Source organism: Monopterus albus, unplaced genomic scaffold, assembly GCF_001952655.1.
Source record: "Monopterus albus unplaced genomic scaffold, M_albus_1.0 scaffold350.1, whole genome shotgun sequence".
Taxonomy (NCBI): Eukaryota; Metazoa; Chordata; class Actinopteri; order Synbranchiformes; family Synbranchidae; genus Monopterus; species Monopterus albus.
The window spans coordinates 138,776-158,732 of NW_018128230.1; the positions used below are offsets into that span (position 1 = coordinate 138,776).

At 43.7% G+C, this 19,957-nt stretch overlaps 2 protein-coding genes and 1 long non-coding RNA gene across 4 annotated transcripts in view; 1 reads left to right on the top strand and 2 right to left on the bottom strand.

Annotated features, from left to right (window-relative positions):
- Positions 1–1,196, bottom strand: part of wdr33 (WD repeat domain 33) — a 24,614-nt gene extending 23,418 nt beyond the window's left edge. Inside the window, exon 1 of one of the 2 annotated variants that reach the window (XM_020625231.1) lies at positions 992–1,196. The gene's annotated coding sequence lies outside the window, so the exon portion shown is untranslated. Of the gene's footprint in view, positions 1–658; positions 823–991 lie in introns of those variants that run through there. The other variant, XM_020625232.1, reaches the window with a different exon arrangement.
- A 1,475-nt stretch (positions 1,197–2,671) lies between these two features.
- LOC109974850 (uncharacterized) lies at positions 2,672–5,200 on the bottom strand. Its single transcript, XR_002277034.1, has 4 exons — positions 5,124–5,200; positions 4,935–5,028; positions 3,445–3,555; positions 2,672–2,793 (listed from the first exon to the last, which is right to left on the bottom strand). It is a non-coding gene; the product is annotated as an uncharacterized LOC109974850 (long non-coding RNA).
- Positions 5,201–7,893: 2,693 nt separating this feature from the next.
- Positions 7,894–18,663, top strand: LOC109974846 (transcriptional activator Myb-like). Its single transcript, XM_020625268.1, has 15 exons — positions 7,894–7,972; positions 9,372–9,431; positions 10,903–10,993; positions 11,279–11,350; positions 11,804–11,899; positions 12,629–12,849; positions 12,992–13,199; positions 13,268–13,450; positions 13,773–13,880; positions 14,373–14,489; positions 14,563–14,702; positions 15,008–15,104; positions 15,542–15,631; positions 16,440–17,043; positions 17,888–18,663. Exons 2-14 carry the CDS (start codon positions 9,406–9,408, stop codon positions 16,719–16,721), a joined length of 1,731 nt encoding a protein of 576 aa, XP_020480924.1. The 5' UTR covers positions 7,894–7,972; positions 9,372–9,405; the 3' UTR covers positions 16,722–17,043; positions 17,888–18,663.
- The last annotated feature ends 1,294 nt before the right edge of the window (positions 18,664–19,957 follow it).

Here is a 19,957-nt window from a genome sequence, read left to right on the forward strand (position 1 = left end):
ATCACGGGGGGGGGGGGGTCAATTAGCCGATAAAATGTTCGGTTGATTAGTTAACAAAACGACTGGTTAGTAGCAGCTGGACCTGAAGTTACTGAGGTTGTTTCAAGAAGCAAATCAGAGATTTAACCAAACTGACTGCAAGACAAAACGACTGCTGATTATTTATGCTCACGTGCTTTACAGGTACAACCTATCATCCAGATGTAAACCACCGTGACAACCCCGCCGTCAGAGGAAAGTAACACAGGATCTGCACTTGCTGCACCTGTCTATGACCCAAATCCCCCAGTTTTGTCTAACATGTTATGGTTAAGACGTTTGTGCCTAAACTCTACACAAGACTAAACTGAGGTTTAATGGGAAATTGCGGCTCACACCGTGTTCCGTCTGGGACAAAGTCCTGTCAGTCTGGATTTCAGGAGGTGTAACTACTCGCGCAGTTCTCTCTCACACTCACACAGTCCCGAAGATAACTAGGTCTCTAGTTATCTCTAGTTATAACTAGGTCTCTATTTATCTCTGAGGAAATCGGACAACGGTAACCAAACTGTCTGCAACACGAGGTTTCACTGCCTCTACAGGCGGCTAACACGGAGTTAATGCTAATCTACTGTTAACTTAAGCAGCCTGACAGAATCTGCAATTAAAGATTATATACCAAAACGTCCTACAGTCAGTCCAAGGTGACGTTTCTCCGGCTTCCAGAGCCGTATTTTTTCTAAATGCCTTTTACCCGCTAACGCTACTGCTAACACTGATAGCTTCTGAGGCTAACGACATGCTAACATAACCGTTAGCAGCTTGTAAACACACTGCTGATCCTCCGACATATTCTGATTAAGGATTTAATTAACTAATACGTTTAAAATAACTGAACCCCCCCAGACTCTGCCCAGCATCTGTCTCCAGGATGTTTTGTTGCGTCTGATCCGGACTTTAATGGCGGTGGCCCGGTGCTACAACAACAATGCGCTGCAGCTACACAACTCACCAACAATCTCCGCTGCAGTGTTACAGTTAGCTATCTAGCTGACATTAGTTGGCTAGGTTCTTCCGTAAATATTTTCTCTAGAGAAACATGAACGTCTCAAACTTTATTCAAGTGAAATTTAAGCAGTTTATCATTTCGTCCACCAGCAGAATCCATCGTGACGCTTCTTCTTCTCGGCCCTGAAGAAAAGCATGTCGGGAGATCCTCTCAAAGGGAGGGGGACTGGCTGCGACATCATCTCGCAAAGGATGCTGGGAGGTTGAGTTTTATGTTCAGCGAAAATTTGTTTTACTCTGTTTTACTTGGTTTTACTTCAATTTTATACACAACCTCTTGTTTGTTACAATATAATTATAGTTGCGTTCCACCACATGTCTATCTTATTTTACTCAATTTTATGTATTTTTAGTCTTTACACGAACATAACTACAAAAACAAATTGGAACATCAGTTCACATCCTCAGTGTTTTGGCAAGGGCTCAAGATAATAAAGAGCTACAATCCACAGCCTTCGCAGAGGAACTGAGGCACCTGAACATCACACCCCCACTCTGCCTTTGGATACACAACTTCTTGTCCAATAGGAATCCATGTGTCAGAGTGGGGGGCCACATCTCAGGCCCTCAGCATTGGGCCTCTACATGTCTGTGTGATCTCTTCACCACTCGATTCCAGACAGCTCCACCTCCCTGACTGACTCTGTCAAACCTTTTATCACTGATGGTGATCAGCGTGGTGGTGTGGGGACATTCAGCTGCAGCTGAACACACAGGAAACAGTGAAGTTGATTATTAATATCAGAAAGAACAAGCCCTCCCCTCCCCCTTCAATTATCATTCAGGGAATGGCAGTAAGCAGAGCCGAGTCACAAATTCCTGGGTACCACCATTCAGCGGGACTGGAATGTTACCTTTACATATAACTCCATCACCAAGAAGGCCCAGCAGCACTTGTACTTTCAGTGGCAGCTGACAAAGTACAGAGTGGCACAAGTAATGCTGGTGCAGTTCTACACTGAGGTCATCGAGTCAGTCACATCCTCTGTCACTGTGTGGTTTGGCTCTGCATCACCACACTCTGAGCTCAGACCACAGTGCCTAGTGCAATGCATAGAGTCCTTTCTCACCTATCATTATTACTTCCTCTTTATCTGTTGATGTGAGACCTGAGCCAATTTAATTCCTTGTACTTGATTCTTATTTCAATTAAAGGTTGCATTTAATAATTTTTTTCTCCTTTTATTCCTTCTGTAGGTCATTCTGTAGCTAGAAGTGTAACTGTCATATAACATTACATTATGGTATACAGTTCTTTTGTAGCCCCAGTAACATTTACTTGAAGCTCATTTTTTGCTTTTATCTGGGTACATTTTAAAAGTCATTTCATGTTGCCTTAAGCATAATTTATTTTAATTAACAGTCCTTTTACTTGATTACAGTTTTCTAATAGGCTACTCTTTCCATTTCTCTATACACATACAGTACATATGTTACATATAAATTATTCACAGCTAAATTCTACTCTAGTGTTTTTAAACAGGATTCATGGTAGCTGACTGTCCAACCAGCAAATCCACACTTTGTTGTATGACACATTTATTTGTTACATAAAGAAATGTAAAAGCCATTTGTCACACACAGAACAGCAGATGATTCTGAAAGTATTATTACAAACACATTTTACAGCATGTACAACATGAGCAACACAGATACTCAGTACTGCAACAGAAAGAAAGGGGCTTACAGAAAATGCTGAGATCTATTGTAATGGGCTGGACTAGAGAAGGTTCAAATGTACATACTCTGAAATACAAGAAGAAATGTATGTGTCACCCACAGTTGAAGAACCACTGGTCTCTACACAGCTTTGCAGTTCAGGTTGCTGAGAATTCCTGCGCTCTCCAGTTTGTAGACAACCTCACAGTCATAAAATCCTTTTACTTTTTCAGTTATATTGAACTTTTCATAAGGGGGGATGAGCACCTCTTGTTCATAATATCCAAGAACTGGATAATGTTTCAGGTAACCACCTGAACAGGTTCTAATTTCAAAGCAGGTCTTGTTACCAAATCTGACCAGTGTTTTATTCAAAGAGGTTGAGGCAAAGGAGCCAAATCGCATGATGACGTTGGCCCCACCGGTGAACTCAAGATTAGTTCTGCGATAACTAATGTAACACCGCTCCTTATTGAGAATTTGTACAGCACGTGTCAGCCAGAAATGTAAAGCATGAAATTTGAAGTCAGTGCCATATATACTCCTGTTATTTCTGACATGATCATTGAACATCGCATAAAACTGAGGAGCTGTATAAACACAGATCGCTTGCATATGATCCTTAGTTAGACCCTCATCGTCTATATCTCTCTTTTTTTTGTTTGCATACTTTTCTGCTAGATTCCCGACATCTTTAAATGTGTCTTTGTTCTCTTTTGGAAAGTATGTTTTCCTGACCTTTGCTGTCATTTTATTTGTGCAGCCATGGTACATGTCATCAACAGAATCTTCAACCAAGGTCAGTGGGATGGCCTTGTCAGCAGCATGTAAAGGGAAGCTTTGATGGCCCTAAAGGGAAAGCGAGGAGAAACATGCAGGTCATTAAAAAGGCACTTTACTGAACGTCACAGATCTCAGTGAGGTAGGGTCAGTAACACTGCAGCTATAATACCTGTGCTGGTGATATACAACATATAATGTAATATTCCTAATTTTTGTTATTTGTTTCTAGTACACTTCTTTTTACACTCCTTTAGATCGAGGGGTCACACTGGAACCATCTCACCATAAACAACGCCATAAGGGACTTAAACCGCAACGACTCAGTCGTTAGAGGACAGCGTTGGCCGTCAAAGGACTGAAACATCACCCAGGGGGATAAACACCTCATGCTCACCATCGGTCAGATAGAACTGATGAGAGGTGAAACGTCTTCTACCTAAAACTACTTCCAGATGCCTTCTTCTAAGTTTTTTCAGTCATCTCTAAAGCACTTTGATTTGCTCTGACTCATATGAAATGCACTGCACACAAAGGGTTGATTGATTCCTTAATCAAAACAGATTCCCTGATTTTAAAAGTTGATTAACTGAAGATTTGTTCCACAGGCATCCCAGTATCATCGTGCCTGTCCTCTGAATTAACATTAACTGTTATGGTTTAGTCCCCCTCACCAGGAGGGTGAAGGAGAACTGAGGTAGGACTCAGAGTGCTGACCCAGGTGCTAGTAAAAAAAAAAAAAAGAGGTTTAATGGGAAAAAACACAAACAAGGTAACAGGGTCAATGTATAATACAATAACGAGGGTAGGGCAGGGATGGCTGAGGAGACTAGGACGAGCAGACAAGTAGGAGGATTGCAGGAAACAGGAGAGTAGAAGACCATGACAAGGCAGGCGAGTAGACAGGAGAACGGCGACAGGTGAGATGACAGGAGGGACACAGGAACGAGAAGACAGGACTGGTGTAGCGCTCCCTGAAGCGCTAGCCGTCCGGTACCCACGGCTGGGAAAATCACCGTCAGATACACATGGCTAGCAAAGTTCACCAGAGGTGATCACGGCATCGGCGTCAGATACACATAGCTTAGGAAAGTACGCCAATAATGTTTGGCCATATCTAATACTAAAACCTCGCCGTTCACTCAACCTGTCAATACTTCCTCAACATGTCCGTGTCTAACATAGTGCAATGCTCCGACGGTGACGGAGCGTCTGCCAGAGGTTTAAATAAGGAGGAATGTATTACAGAAATGAGCCCCAGCTGTGCGCGACAACCCGCAAGTCACTAATTACAGAAAGCGACACAGTCCACAGAGCGGACCTGACATTAACATTCATCACCCTTGAACTTTACTGTGCTGTGAGCAGCTTATTCAAAGTAATTTCTGTAAAGATCTTTTACTGTTAACATTTGTGATATTTGGGGAATTTTCACAGGTTCCACTCACCATCACGGACCGTATAGACAACACCCAGCAGAGCAGGAACCACAGTGGGATGAGCAGAGTGTTACTGTCCATGTCTGCAGTCACAGACCTGTTCCTGGGTTTACACAGACACACAACAGGTCAACAGCTTGGCACCGGCGTCACTTTTAGAACATGTACAATACTAAAATGTTGTAGAGATCAACTCACTGGTCTTCAGGATGAGAAGATGTTCAGAATAAGTGAACCCCTCAGATCACAGCATGTGATCATACGTTCAGGGCTCACTGTCAACCACATATATACCTTCCTCTGCAGCCACACAGGCCCTCCCATACACATTTACACAACTAACATGTGCAAGTTGTGTGAAAGTTTTAAAATGTGTGAAACATATATGTGGTCGTTTGTAGTTGATAATTTTAGGTACTTTTCAAATAAGTTTTTTCTGTTCAGTAAAACTTTCAAACATATGATGCAGTGCTGCAGATTAAGTTACACACTAAATTTTGGTACAGTTTTAAACAAATATAGCTGTAAAGTGCCACATATAGATCCATGCAGCTGGAATATTAATCCATAAACATAACAGTATTAACAGTCACAGGGACAAGTTTGTACTTTTGATTCTTTAGGTGCATTTTGCCGACAATACTAGCCACTTTTACTTAAGTAAGGTTTTTAATACACATCTTATATGTTCTGACTTCCCAACCTAAAGAGCAATAAACTTTAACAAGCAGTTTCCTGAGTTCTTTAAGCTAAAGAACATCCTTTTACAATGACTGCACATTTTCTCAGAATAAACATTAGTTACACACAAGAAGAAAAGCTATGTCCAGTATTTTTCCATCAGAATTATAAAAACATAACATTTGCACTATGATTTCCAGACCCATGAATTACAGGCACATGCAGAAAAAGGGAAGAGTCTCAGAATTCAGGACAACGTGGACAAAGTAACAGTTGAAGGGGACGTGACAGTGAAAAGCTCATGCTGTGTTTGCTGACACCTAAACTGAACTTGTCATTGTGTAGTTGCAGTATTAATATCTCCATGACACTGCATGACGTGTGTCCTTATCAAGCATTAACAGTGAAGCTTTTCAAGAGGACAGCGTCTGAACCTGCAGCGCTTGCAAACCGCTTCACACACTGATCGTCTCACACTCTAACCACACTAATGGTTTTTTTTCTCTCAACATAACAAAAACAACATCCTGTGGGAAGCCATACGTGATAAATCGTGTGAAACACTCACAGTTCACTTAATCTGCATCTGCTCATTACACTGAGGAGAAGTTAAACACATTCTCCGACCCTGGTCGGTAGAGACACGCGCCTGTAGCGCACGGCCACGCTTCCTGTTATGGAACAAAACCTATACTGTCTGCTCTTTTCCTTGATAAACCTGAAAATGATAACCCACTAACAATGGGAAATTCTTTTGCGATATTTGTTTCATCCCCCTGCATCTGTATACAGATGCAGCAGGACGCGGAGATGATGTGACCCTTCACATGGTGCATGTGTTGCTCTCTGCTCCTTCCAGAAGACCGAGCTCCAACACTTTACATCTTCCGGCGGCTCTGCCAGCTGGGCCCTTAACTGCGGACATCCATGCGGCTTCACCATCATAAACTAATGTGTCACTGCCAGAATCGTAACAACTGGCTTCCAGCATGTCACAGCTGCAGTCTGTCACAGTCGGCCTCAGCAGCAGACCGCTGCAGCCTGATAACAGAGTAGCAGGCTGGTTAACTAGTTCCATTAGTTATTAGTGGTACACAGTGGCAGTTTCTGGCATGGGCCGGCAATCGGGAGAAGGCAGGGTACACCCTGGACAGGTCGCCAATTCATCGCAGTAACATGCAATTCAATTGCTATTTCAGGGGCACTTCTAAAATATTTTGGAGCATTCTCTGTCACTGGTCAGGATGAGCCACCCACCTCCCCCACTACACAGGACTCTGATGGAATGGTCTCTCTTCAGGATGAGCTACTATCTATGTCCTCAGCTACTCATATGTCTCCACAAATATCTAATATTGAGGATGAAGACCTCTTGCCTCTACTTCTACCCAGCATGAGAGGGTAAGATGGAGAGCAGTGCTGACACGTCTCCCTGCTATTACTGGCAGTTTGAAATTTGGCTCTAAGGGGACACACAGAAACACTGTTCACACCATGAAATGGGAATTTTCTCAAAGAGGTCGAACTTATGGCCAGGTTTGATCCCATTATGAAAGATCACCTTAACCGTGTTGAAAGAGGAACAGCAAGTCACAACAGCTACCTAGGCCATCATGTGCAGAATGAGCTGATTGATTTGTTGAGTGTAATGAAAGTTCTTTTATTTTGAAAAGAGAAGACTAATAAAAAGATGTGAAATTTATTATGCATTAACGTATCAAAATAAGCATGTGCACATGGATCTTCACTGTTTAGGATAAACAGGAAAGACTGCCCTCAACTTGCCGGTATACAATATTTGTATGAAAAGATGTTACTGATTGGTCAAAAACTGTTGGGGAGGAGTCGTGGTTTAAACTTAATTCTCCTGATATTGGTCCTTCAGTCCGTCCGTTCTCCAATCGTCCTCTCTGCTCCAATGGTTGTGGACAGCGCCCTGAAAGGGGAGGAATACCTATACCACTGTTTATCACATAAAAATTCTCAACTCATTCCCAACTTGTCCCAATTAACACAGCCTGTTGCTAAACACGATCAAAAGCTCGGGGTGCCTGTTCTCACCCTTAAAGCGATTGAACACGAGGGTCAGTGATACAACGGGGTTTAATTTGAATACACCCCTTTAATTGGTAGTAACATCTCAGGCACATGTCCGAGGGATGGGCGGGGGATCAACATATGAAAAATATTTTAAAAATTAATGAATAGATAAATATATAAATAGATAGATAACGCTAATAAATAAATACAAAATAACACCACGCCTAATGACTATGGACGTGACGTCATCGGGGGTCCCGTCCAGTCAGAGAAGACCCTGGTCAGAGAAGCTCGAGCTGGTTCTCTTCGTCCGCCAACCGTTACCGGTAAGTTCGTAGAAATCTGCCGTTTAAACCAGCAAAAAGACGAACACACAGACAGTAGTGTGCCTGGACACAGAGTAATACTGTTTACTGGAGTAAAGTCCTGGTTGGATCCGTGTTTATCACTTTTTAAGCAGCTTTAGGCGCCACTGTGTACTGCAGCCAGCCCGTGCTAATGCTAGCTAGCTTAACCGCCGTCACGGTGAACTACTGACTCTACAAACTTGAGCGTTTTTGTAGTTTTTACCTGTGAACGACTAAACTTTCAGGGTTTTTGATTTGTTTTCAGGAGTTTTTACTTACAATGGTCTGCTCCAGGTATGGCACAGACTATTACTGTAAGCTTAATCCTGAGGGGAAATTTAACTTTACTGCAGTAGTGTCAGTACCAGGACTACAGTATAAAATATTCCACTACAATTAAAGGTCATGTATTCGAAATTATAAGGAAAATCAATTTCAGGTATCAAAAGTGCGACATAGTGTGTTTCCTTCTTATAACAACATACTGTATTTTCGTCTAATAACGTGAACCCTGCCCAGCCTGGAGCTCATTCAGTTCATTCGGGTCTCTGTCTCTCACCGCCCCACCAGCTCACTGAGCCAGTCCCTGAGAATCAATCTCTGACAGTTAAACCCACTCACAGCAAATAGTCCACAAAATAACACACGAATGCAGTTTATGAGCCATGATAAATGGGCCTAAAATACCCTGCACGTCCCGATGATGTTATAACAGGTGAAATCAGTGTGTGCGCTGCTGTCACCCGCTCCAAGCAGCAGGGCACATGTTAGGATGTTGAAATGATGTGAACCACTCTAGGGGCTATGCAATATCACAGGCAGTTTTACTGGCCAGATATGTTGGCCACATGAGGAACTTGGGTCCGGTACAGTGGCTCTCCATGTGTATGTACAGTGTTCTTCCATAAGGCAACAAGTAGACAAGACAAGACAGAACCAGAAAAGAAAAAGCATGAACTTTATTGCCAAGTGTTATCAAAAGAAGAATGTGCATTAGGAAAATAAAAAGAATAAAATACTTAGTTTCTCTGACCATAAATGTGAAACTATATTTCTCTATATATGCTATATGCTGATCGTACAATGACTGCAAAATGCAGTGGTGTAAAACTTGACCAAAATCATAAAAAAAAAATGTAGGCACCATGTGTACAGGACTACGGCTGCAGATGCCACTGCTTAGTTGTACTCTAGTAGTTTACATTTTAATGCAGTACATTTGTCAGACAGATGTAATGAATTGGTGAAGATCTTCAGTGTAGTGTCTACACAGAAGAGCTTTTTTATGATTAAAACAGTTATTCAATTATCAGAATAATAATTTTTTGTTGTGTGTGCTGATTCTTACTGTGAGTGTGTTTGTTGTGTCCTCCAGCAGCAGTTCAGTGTGCCACTTCATACAAGCAGCAGCGATGAGCAGCAGAAGCAGAAGGTCCTGGTGAGAGACGGAGCACACAACACACCTGTCACTGTTGTGGAAGCTGACCTGGGCCAGTATAAGTCAGGCACACAACAGTGATGATTCCTTTATCTTTTAAAAAACACTCAATCTCTTCAGTCTGAAGCAAGGCCTAGGATTTATTGCCAAAGGTCACAAATGGCGATGTCTCCGTTTCTGGTTCATGAAGCAGAAGTTTACAGAGCTGCAGCATCTTTTATACTCTCTACACGCACCTCCTGGTCCAGACACACTCTACCCCACCTTTCTCTCTTTGACCTCCAGCGCAATAGACACCATTGTCTTTGAACCCAGAGAGGTCAGCCCTAGTCGCCCCTTCAGAAGCCATAAAAAGGATAATCACCTTTATTGGCCAAGAATGTTACACACAAGGAATTTGTTTCTGGTACAGAACCGATGGCAGCCATCTGCGGTGCCACCTCAACCATCGGGGGGGTTCAGTGTCTTGCCCAAGGACACTTTGACTGCTGGCACTGAGATTTGAACCTTCAACCTTCTGGTTGGGAGACGATTGCGCTACCCACCGCACCACTGTCACCTCCCCTTTATTATAAGTAATACATTTAATAAACATGCAGGCGACATAACAGCTGCAGGATGACATCCTAAAAACATGGATATTTACATCAAAGGCTCTTTTCTAGCTCTCCGTCTCTGAGGTGTGGCAGGTGTCCTCGTGCCGCCTTTTAGTCTGGGTCACGAACCGGGCAGCCGTCCAAAGAACAGACTAATAACCCCCCCCCCCCATTTTACTCGAGAAAACCGGGGGTACCTCCCTGATTTTACACACAGAGGGTCACCCTCGGTCATCAATATGCACTACTGAGCAAGTATAACAAGTACTGTTCAGGAATAAGCAGTATAGATAATGTGTGGATGGAAGGTCCTTTAATATCATGTGAATAAAATATAGAAGATATTAAGATATTCAACAACTGATGAATGACAACTTTCATTATCAGTTACAAAAGGTCCAAGGTGATAAATGTTTTGCTTTGTTCGACCAACAGTACAAAATCCAGAACTACTGAGTTGATTGTGATAGAGAACAGATAAAGGTGAAACTCTGAGCCTCTTGAACAGTTTGATCAATCAGTGATCTGAATTATTGTCTTAATTGTCTACTGATTGATTCATTAACTGACTAATTTTTTTAGACATCTCAGGCTGTACAGCATGTACTGTACATAGACATATAGACATGTATTCATGAACATTGGGTACGTAAGCAACAGTATGTACAAAGTGCCTCCCACCCACCGTAGTACTGTCTGTGTCCCTGTTTACACTTGGTGTCCACTGTATATATGTATAGTTCTTTACATAGGTTAGTATTTGCTCTTCCTGTACATTGTACTAGGAGATGTAACATCGGTGAGAGCCATGAGAAACCACAGTAAGACTTCTTGGCTCATCCTGATCCTGACTCTTTTGTCATGTTCTGTCTCAGTACCAAAATTCGCTCCTGTTCAGGACGTAAAGGCCTCGATGGGCGATTCTCCAGAGGGACTCTACAAAAGTCTGGATGGACAAAAGATGAGGTAACAGCCTCATGTTAGCATTCAGGGCAAACTCAGGAACTCTGTGTCCAGGCCCTTCACAATAAAAGTCCTGTATGTGGAGCAGCAGGAAGGCTTTTACTGTGAAGCAGCTGCAGGTTGTACAGAAACACAGGACTTAGCCTGAACTGTGAACTTATGTTCTTTTGGCTCATACGCTGTGTGAAAGAATAACAACAGGATACTGTGGCTGTGAATAGGATATATAGTGTTGAGATCATGAAACTAGCTCAGACTGATGATGCTGATGCTGATCTTCCTCCTCAGGATGAGAAGCTACACAGACTGGTGAAGGAGTTTGGATCCAACAGCTGGGCTTCAGTTTCCCTTCATTTCAAAGTGAGTTGTTTTATTTCACATCTCATCAGTCTTTGACAAGAAGAATGTAAGACTGAGCATTAAATACACCACTTAATACAAAATTTAGTCAACTGTAAATCTGGCAGAAGATAAAAAAATGTTTCTAAAACAGATGACACTTGTGATAACAGACAATCCTAAACTGCAAACACTGGCGCTGACTCAGGAACTCAGGAACGTGCTGGGAAATATGTTCCTTAGGTTTTCTGTCTGATTAAAACAAGAGAAGGAAAGATCAGCTCTGCATGTCTGACTTGGAACTAGCAGCCTGAGAGGAAGCTCGAACCTGCTGTGAAGTCTGAGCTGCCATGAAGGCATCACAGCAGACACGACTCTGACCTCAGCATAAACACTGCCTGTTGCGGAATAAGGAGCTGCTGTGTGGCCTATGTGCTGTAGAGGGTGTCCTCACCGTGTCTGTCTCTGTCTTAGGGTCAGAGGTCCAATGTGGACTGCCAGCGGAGGTGGCAGCACATTAAGAACCCGGAGCTGGTCAAAGGTCCCTGGACTCAGGAGGAGGATAACAGGGTAAAGACTCACACCGAGCCAACAGACACACTGTTTAACAGTTACACACTGAACAACATCAGACATACACCAGAGTCCAGGCAAAGTGTGAGAAAAAGGTCCATTTATTTTGAAAAGAGAAGACTAATAAAAAGATATATTTCTCTATATGAAATTTATTATGCATTAATGTATCAAAATAAGCATGTGCACATGGATCCCTTCTGTTTAGGATAAACAGAAAAGACTAACTTCAACTTAGCAGTACACAACATTTATAGGAAAAAATGTTACTCTCTGATTGGTCCAAACTGTTGGGGAGCAATTGTGGTTTAAACTTAATTCTCCCAAGATTGGTCCTTCAGTCTGTCCATCCTCCAATCATCCTCTTTGCTCCAATGGCTGTAGACAGCACCCGAAAAAGGGAGGAATACCCGCCCTGTCTTAATTCCTAGATAGACACTTATGTCTTCCTTTGTTACCAAAAGACTTTAGGCACTACCCCCCTGGTCCTACATAAACATAAACACAACTGTGAGATTAAAATATATAAACTTATGTATGCTATATAATAAAACCCTAACTAATTATATTCATTTCTATCTAAAAATGAAAATCACCCTAACAAAAGACACCTACTCACCTGGGACTCACTACACAGCATAGCAGTCACAGGTCCTGACAGACTTTGAACCTTGGGACTGTTGATCATAACACTGATGCAAAGTTATGATGTCACTTCCTGTGCAGTTGATCGAACTGGTCCATAAGTATGGCATGAAGCGCTGGTCCCTCATCGCCAAACACCTGCGTAGTCGAAACGGGAAGCAGTGCCGCGAGCGCTGGCACAATCACCTAAACCCAACAGTGAAGAAGAGCAGCTGGACACTGGAGGAGGACTGCACCATCTGTCAGGCCCACAGGCTGATGGGAAACCGCTGGGCTGACATCGCCAAACTGCTGCCTGGCAGGTACGTAGACCTTGTGCGTGAGTGGACCGCCTGCAGGAGTAGGCAGGCACATAGACCAGCTGTGGACTATGAGCAGAACATGCCCAGGTGTCCCAACAGTGTGACCCCGCAGGACTTGCTGATGCTTCTGTTTTCTTCTTAGGACTGACAACTCCATCAAAAACCACTGGAACTCCACTCTGAAGAGGAAGGTGGAGAAGGAGGGGTACCTTCAGGTCCTACACCTCCACAACTCCTCCTCCACCTCTGCCACCTTTAACTCCTCCAACTCCTCCTCTAACTCCTCCCTGTCAACCAGACCTACATCCAGGACCCGTGGCCCCCGCAGCACAGCCAACATCTCCACCAAGGTCAGCACGCGCCCTTCATCCACCCATGATAGTAATAATGGTGATAATAATGGTGATCTGCTCTCCAGCAGGCAGACAGTCTTTCCACTGTAAAGGACAGGTCCAGCTGCACCTCCAGTGAACAGAGCATGTGCGGACACCATTGTCGCCACACCCACTTGTGCTCCATCTGTGTCCCCACCTCCTCCTCAGTTTACGACTCATCACTGAGCATGTGTGAGCTGACAGCACCCATGGAGCTGATGGAGGCGGTAAAACAGTTCATTTTATTTGGTTAGATTGAGGTTTTTATTTTTGAAAGGTGCTTTGTGTGTTTTTAGAACCCTGTGTCGTCTCTCAGGCTGTCACGTTTTTGTTCCAACAGTAATCTAACCAGATTGACCTAATTGTATTTGTTTAATGGCTAATGATAAACAGAACAATGGTTTTGCACTGATTTGTCCTTTGCCACAGCTCAGGGAACCTGCATTAATGTGTTACTTAATGTAACTGCAGCGTTTTCTCTGAAGATGTCTGCTTTCCTTTTGTTATTAAAACTTTTACTTTAATTCATCTGAGCTGACATCACCACAGAACCCAGAGACCAGTAGCTGTGGCCTGAAGGAAGTGACCTCATCGTTCTCCACCGGCGTGTACAGAGAGGACGCCAACCCTTCAGTCATTGACCTCAGCAGGAGCTACGTAAGTTGACAGACTCCTGCAAATGTGCTGCTGATGAATTTTCTGTTGAGCAAAAATCTTGTTGACCTGGAAACTTATCAGCTCTAGCCCCTTCCACTGAAAGCTTCAGCACCCAGTGAAGCCTCTGTTTGAATACAGATCCGGGTCCAGACCAGTAACCACTAAACTTGTCCTTGGTGAAAACTATTAGTGATAGGAGGATCACACTACTACTATACACGTGCAGAGTAAAGAAGAGCACACTGCTTGTTTGCATGTTGTGTTTTTGTGAACCATCAAGTGTGAGCGGGGTCGCTGTATTAAAGTCACACAGGGTGTATGACCAGGGTGGAGGGACTGCAAGGGCAACTGACGACCAAACCAAAAATGTCTTGAGCCTGTGTAACATAAATGGAACCTGTGTGCTGCTCCGTCATGGAGCCTGCTGTGGGTCTGTACTTGCGTCCCCTGTAGTCCCAGTAGAACGGGTGAAACCAGTGTTTCTGTGTGAAGGTGACTGGAGTGAAGGAGCAGCTGCTGACCAGTGACAACGGAGCCACCTTCATGGACTCGAGCTCCTCGTGGAGCTGGACCAGCCCGCTGGGGGAGCCAACCTTTTCTCCCTCTGAGGTAAAGACCACATCCTGGACTCTTTTGTGCCCTGGTCCTGATCCACATCTGATCCGTGTCTGTCCGTCTGCAGTTCCTCAGTCTGTGCTGTGTCAAGGATCTGAAGATGCACTGTCCAGCTCTCACCTCCACCCCCGTCTGCTCCCTGAAATATACCAGCAGCACCAACCAGGGCGGGTCCTGTGTGCAATGCAGCAACAAGACCACAACCCAGTGGGTCCCATGTTCACAGCACCACACCTGCACCTGAATCTCAGTCCCACAGCACGGGCATCGTCCTGATTTTTTTTGTACTGACATCTGGAGTTCAGGCTGCATCAGTACATACAGATCTCATCTTTGCTCTGAGCTTCTCACATGAAGATGTACTGCTTTTGTCATTGGCAATTCTAAACGGGTTTAGACTGTGGTCGGACAGAGTGACACGTGAAGGCGTCGCTGTGGACTATTTCTGTTGTTTCATAGACTAAAGGATGAGTTGATTCATGGGAAAAGTAACAGTAAGTTGTTGTGCTCAGGACGCCCACAGAGATCCAAGAGAAGATCAAAGCATTGTTGACATCAGCCCCTCGAACACCAACTCCTCTGAAGTTAAACAGCGACAGTCCGAACCAGGTGAGACCAGATCAGCTGATTACCCTGCTGTTCTGATGCCAGAGTGAGTTCCCATGGTGGTTACCTCCCACCTGTGGAGAAGAATCAGTTACCTGTCCAGGTGGATCTCGGCTCATCTTTCCCAAATTTCCAAGGATTCATGTTAGTCACGTTTCAGGCTTTCCTGACTCCACCTGCACAGTGTCCCCGCGTCTCTCTCTGTCAGTTTATTAGCAGAAAGCTACAGGGACACAAAAGCCACAAAAGACAGATGTCTGTTAACAGTGTTCACATGATCAGAAACATGACTGAGATGGGTCAGAGCTCCACATCATCACTCAGTTTGTCTTAATATGAACTTTGTTACTATGAACAAATCCGACTTGCTAGTTTTAAGAGTTGAATGTTGGACCTGGGTTTGGTTGTGCTACCACAGTCAACGTTTGTCTCTGGTGCAGGTCTCAGTCAGTTTGAGCAGGATGATGTCCCTGACGGGGGAGCAGAAGAGTGCTGACCCTGACAGTCAGCAGTCCGGCAACAGCCCTGAGGTCTGACACACACTGCATTCACACAGTCACAGACCTCAGGCTTAGTTACCAGGCTTCGACACTACATTTACATTTAGGATAGAAAGAGATGGAGTCCTGCACAGGTCTGGAACTGTCCTGTGAAAACAGCTCAGAAAGGGAACATGGCCGTGTCTCACACAGCCAAGAGCAGCTGTACCAGAGAGAATTACAGGGAAACCTGAGGGATGGCGCTTCCTGAGCCCAGTCTCATCAGAAAAATTCAGACCAGGATTCAACATGGACACCGTGTCTTGGTTCAGACATGTAAAACATTTATTCTGTTTGTAAACACACAAAGATAGTGATTCAGCTGTGTTCCATTACAGAGACTGGCAACTCTGAGACCAGGTCTAGGTTTAAAAGGGTGTCAGTCCAGATTAACAGACACACTAAACAATGATCCAGACCGCCGTTCAGATTTGTCAAAAGAGAAGATGGTTTTAGATCCACACCTGGTTTCTGCTGAAACAGTGAGAAACAGGTTTCATAAACACAGTGACGTTTTAACAATTCTAAAATGTTCTTTGTGTTTCCGTGTCGGCCAAGTCCAGGCTACAGCAGAGTCCCAGTTTACTGATCGCTTAAATCTGATGGTTTTACACTTAAGTTTGGTGGGAAAATGAGAATATGACACACATGAACATGAATCTTCATTTTATGCTCAGCTGTTAGTTGATTAAACAGTCCAAAAAAAATTTGTGAGGTCCAGAAAAACCTGCAGCTGCCCCCCCTGCCAGGGTCTGGATCTATTATAAAGAACTGTTTATGTGTTCCCTATGACATCCAGGTCCAGGGGGAGAATCTGCTGAGCTCCATCCTACAGGTCCAGTCACAGTCCAGCTCTGCTTCACAGTACCACACAGAGTCCAGCTCAGTCACGGGCTATGAGGAGTTTGGCTGTTTTCCCTTAGATGGACAGGTGGACATGTGGTGGCACCCCACCAGGTACCTGTACTCTCCACAGAGTTCTGCTTACAGTGTGAACCCCTTCGAGGTTAGAACCTGCAGCCTGAGACCTGAACCTGGAGGGTCCATAGACCCGATGTATGTGTATCCAGCCTCTCTGTGATGCGCCTCAGGTTTGTGTTCCATGACTGCAGAGAGACTTTGTTCAGCGAAGGCACAGGCAGAGTTTGAACCAGGCTTCACATCTGTGATGGGACACCAGGCTGGAAAAACCAAGCACAATGAACAGCAATGAACCTGAAGAGCTCCTGGAAACATTTTCACATTTGTGTGTGTGTTGTGTTGACAGCTGAGCAGTGAGTTACAGGTGGTGATGTTTGGCAGAACAGATAATCAGAAGAGTCTAATTGAGCAGGCGCAAGTCTACATGCAGCCCTGACCATCTCCATCATCTTCTTCAGGACTGACCACGGCACAGTGCTCAGGTCAGTACAGAACATTTGTCCCTGGTGGGTGCTCGGTGGCTGTAGTGACCTTTAAAGGAGCAGTGAAGGAGACTGCAGATTGCAAACAGCCCTCAGCCGTTTCACTATAAATGTAGGACAAATTACAAACTCAGAAAACAAGTGCAGCTGACTTGACCGCGGTGAGTTACCCAGCACTGGCCATATTCTCGCTAAAGCTCTCAAATCAAACGTGCATTCAGGTTAACTTTACTTGTTAGGCTAAGTTACCTGTCCAGCAGAAATCAGGCAACTTCAGTGTCATCCTAGAAACATCTGGATTTCCATCAGGGAAAAGCCACACCAGTATTAATCCTTAACGTGAAAATGCGAAATACACACTCTAGATCCAGTGTGTATTTTGTCCGTTCTGGGGTCCTGTAACAAACATGGCGGCCTCCACAATAGGGGAGCTATAAAGGGTCACTCTAAGCAGAAGAAAACAGTGATTACACATGAAAGAAAACAATTTTGTGTACTACAGTTTGAGGCTTGTGTCGGAGCATCGGTGTCAAACGGCCATTGACGGCTGCCGGCAGAGCTGCTCCTCGTTCCTCTTCTGTTCAGAGATTATCATAATGTAAGGTCCAGACTTGGAAAAGTGCCCTGACATGATTTCTGTTGTGATTTGGCGCTATACAAGCAAAACTAAATTGAACTGAATAAGCACACCCTGCCATTATCAGTATAAACTATGTGTAGCCATGTCAGCTGAGGAGCACACCTGAGGCCCAGGTAACAGTCCCTGTGAGTCTGACTACAGTAAAATAAACAGGAATCACCCACTAAATGTGTTTTTCTTCCACCTGTTTTCTTGTGCTTGCAGATGTGCCTGCTCGTACCAGCAGCAGCCAAGCATTTTACATCAGACCATTACGGACGAATCCACTGGTTTTCTTGTATTTTACTGTTGAGTGTATGAATCATGAGTCTTGTTTTCAAGTTCACTGCAGCATCCCCATCAGTTCAGCTTCACCACAGGTGGAAAATAAACTGATTTTTATTTATTGATTGATTTAGCAGTTAACAAAGCATCCACACACATTGGAATCGGTTTTATACTGGATTTTAGCAGAAAACATGAAAAATGTCTGTATTTTTATGAAGTTTTTACTGAAGGTGTGTGTCAGAGTTACCTTGTACACTTCATATTTTTAAATGAATGCCGTTTGTTTCAACAAACGCATATTTTATTTATTGTAATCGGGCTGCGAATATGTTTTGGTCCTGACGCAGACCTTCGTTGAACCTGAACTTTGGCACTTTGGACTGAAACTGAACTCTGGCTTTGACATTTGTAATGTCATTTTAAACAGGAAGTGAAGCTCAGAAAAACTAATCTGTTGAATGTATGCCGTCTGCTGCTGTCACATCGTGACACTGAAAAGCGAGTTTGTTTTATAATGCTTGAATGAACCCTGCAGTGTGAACTACAGTCCACATGAATTTATTTATTTAACTGGATTGAGTGAAACCTGTGAATCTGCATAAAAATCCGACTGTTCCACTGTTAATTTCCTAAACTGGTGGAATATCTTACTGTCTGGATGTCGTGCCCTGATTTCTGTTCACAAATGTGAAACAATAAATGTCAGTGACTGAACAGGCCTGTTGTAAAGTTTTTATTTCACTTAAGATCACTGCACGCAGTCATGCTGCACCTGCCGACCTGTAAATCTGTTTTACACCTGTGGATGTTCACAGCTCTAATATAATTGTTATTTGAGACCAGAAATGTCTGCAAGCAGCAGGGACGATCGGTCGAAGAAGTTCTGAGGCTGTAGCTTCCTCTGGTCTCAAACAGGTTAAAGGGGAACATGTCTGTGCAGATTCTCAGTCATCCAGGTCATAGTAAGCTGAAAAAAAGCATAGAAAAAAAATCTACTGGACTTAAGATTTCTAGATCGAAGACGTTTCACCTCTCATCCAAGAGGCTTCATCAATTCTGCCTGACTGGTGTTGAGCCGGAGATATTTATCCCCCTCGGTGGTGTTTCAGTCCTTTGAAGGCCAACAATGTCCCCTAATGACTGAGTCCTTATAGCCCAGTATCGGTAAGAGTCGTTACCTGTCTTTAAATCCTTCCGTCGACCAACGCCTATTGTCCTGGTGGGCATATTTGGGCAGAGATCTCAAAACAGGATTGTAGATGGAAGACAAGTTGTGTCGTAGTCCACCACTCACTAAATACCGAGTTCGAATAGTGCCACAGAATATGACTCACAGTCAAGAAAAGCAGGTCATCTCAGATGTTTCAGGAACATTTCATAGAGGCATCAACACACAAGACCAAAGCTGTTCCACAAACAGTGAAGCAGTAATCCCTCATGACTAAACACCTGCTCTGGTTTTATGGCCAACTCTTGAGTCCAGTTTCGGTTGTTTCATTCTATGGATTCAGTTCCATCAGTTTTTAAACTGACTTCATGTGCACAGTGTCCTTTATTCTGACTTCTGTGTCAGTTTAACAAAGTGCAGAGGACACAAAATACAGGAGTCTGTGATCATCTCTAAGTATCGTTATAGCACAGTTAAATTTATTCACTAAATACACAAATAAAAATGTGTCAGTTTCCATATAAAACAGTTTTATCTCAATTGCTTTGAGGCTTTTTTTCATTTTCAGTCTGCTTCCGTATGTCGATGTATAAATATTGGCAGGTTTCCTCAGCTTGTCTCTATGCGACATGTAAAGTTTTGTTACAATAAAACCGTGCATGTTGTCATTACCTGGTGCACATCGAACAAATTACACATCTCGTCTGGCCTCGAAATGCCACGAGGAGGTGGAACCTTGTTGGTGAGAGGACCAGCAGCTGAGTGATGCAGCTCTCAGAGTCAATGCCGTTGCTTTAATACATGCACCAACAGGATGGTTTTACTTCCTGTTTGAAAAG

Coding starts and splice junctions, on each gene's coding strand:
- LOC109974846 (XM_020625268.1), top strand. CDS start 9,406: ATGAGCAGCAGAAGCAGAAGGTCCTG. Junction 14,490..14,562: donor CAACCTTTTCTCCCTCTGAG/GTAAAGACCACA, acceptor GTCCGTCTGCAG/TTCCTCAGTCTGTGCTGTGT. Junction 15,105..15,541: donor ACAGCGACAGTCCGAACCAG/GTGAGACCAGAT, acceptor TCTCTGGTGCAG/GTCTCAGTCAGTTTGAGCAG.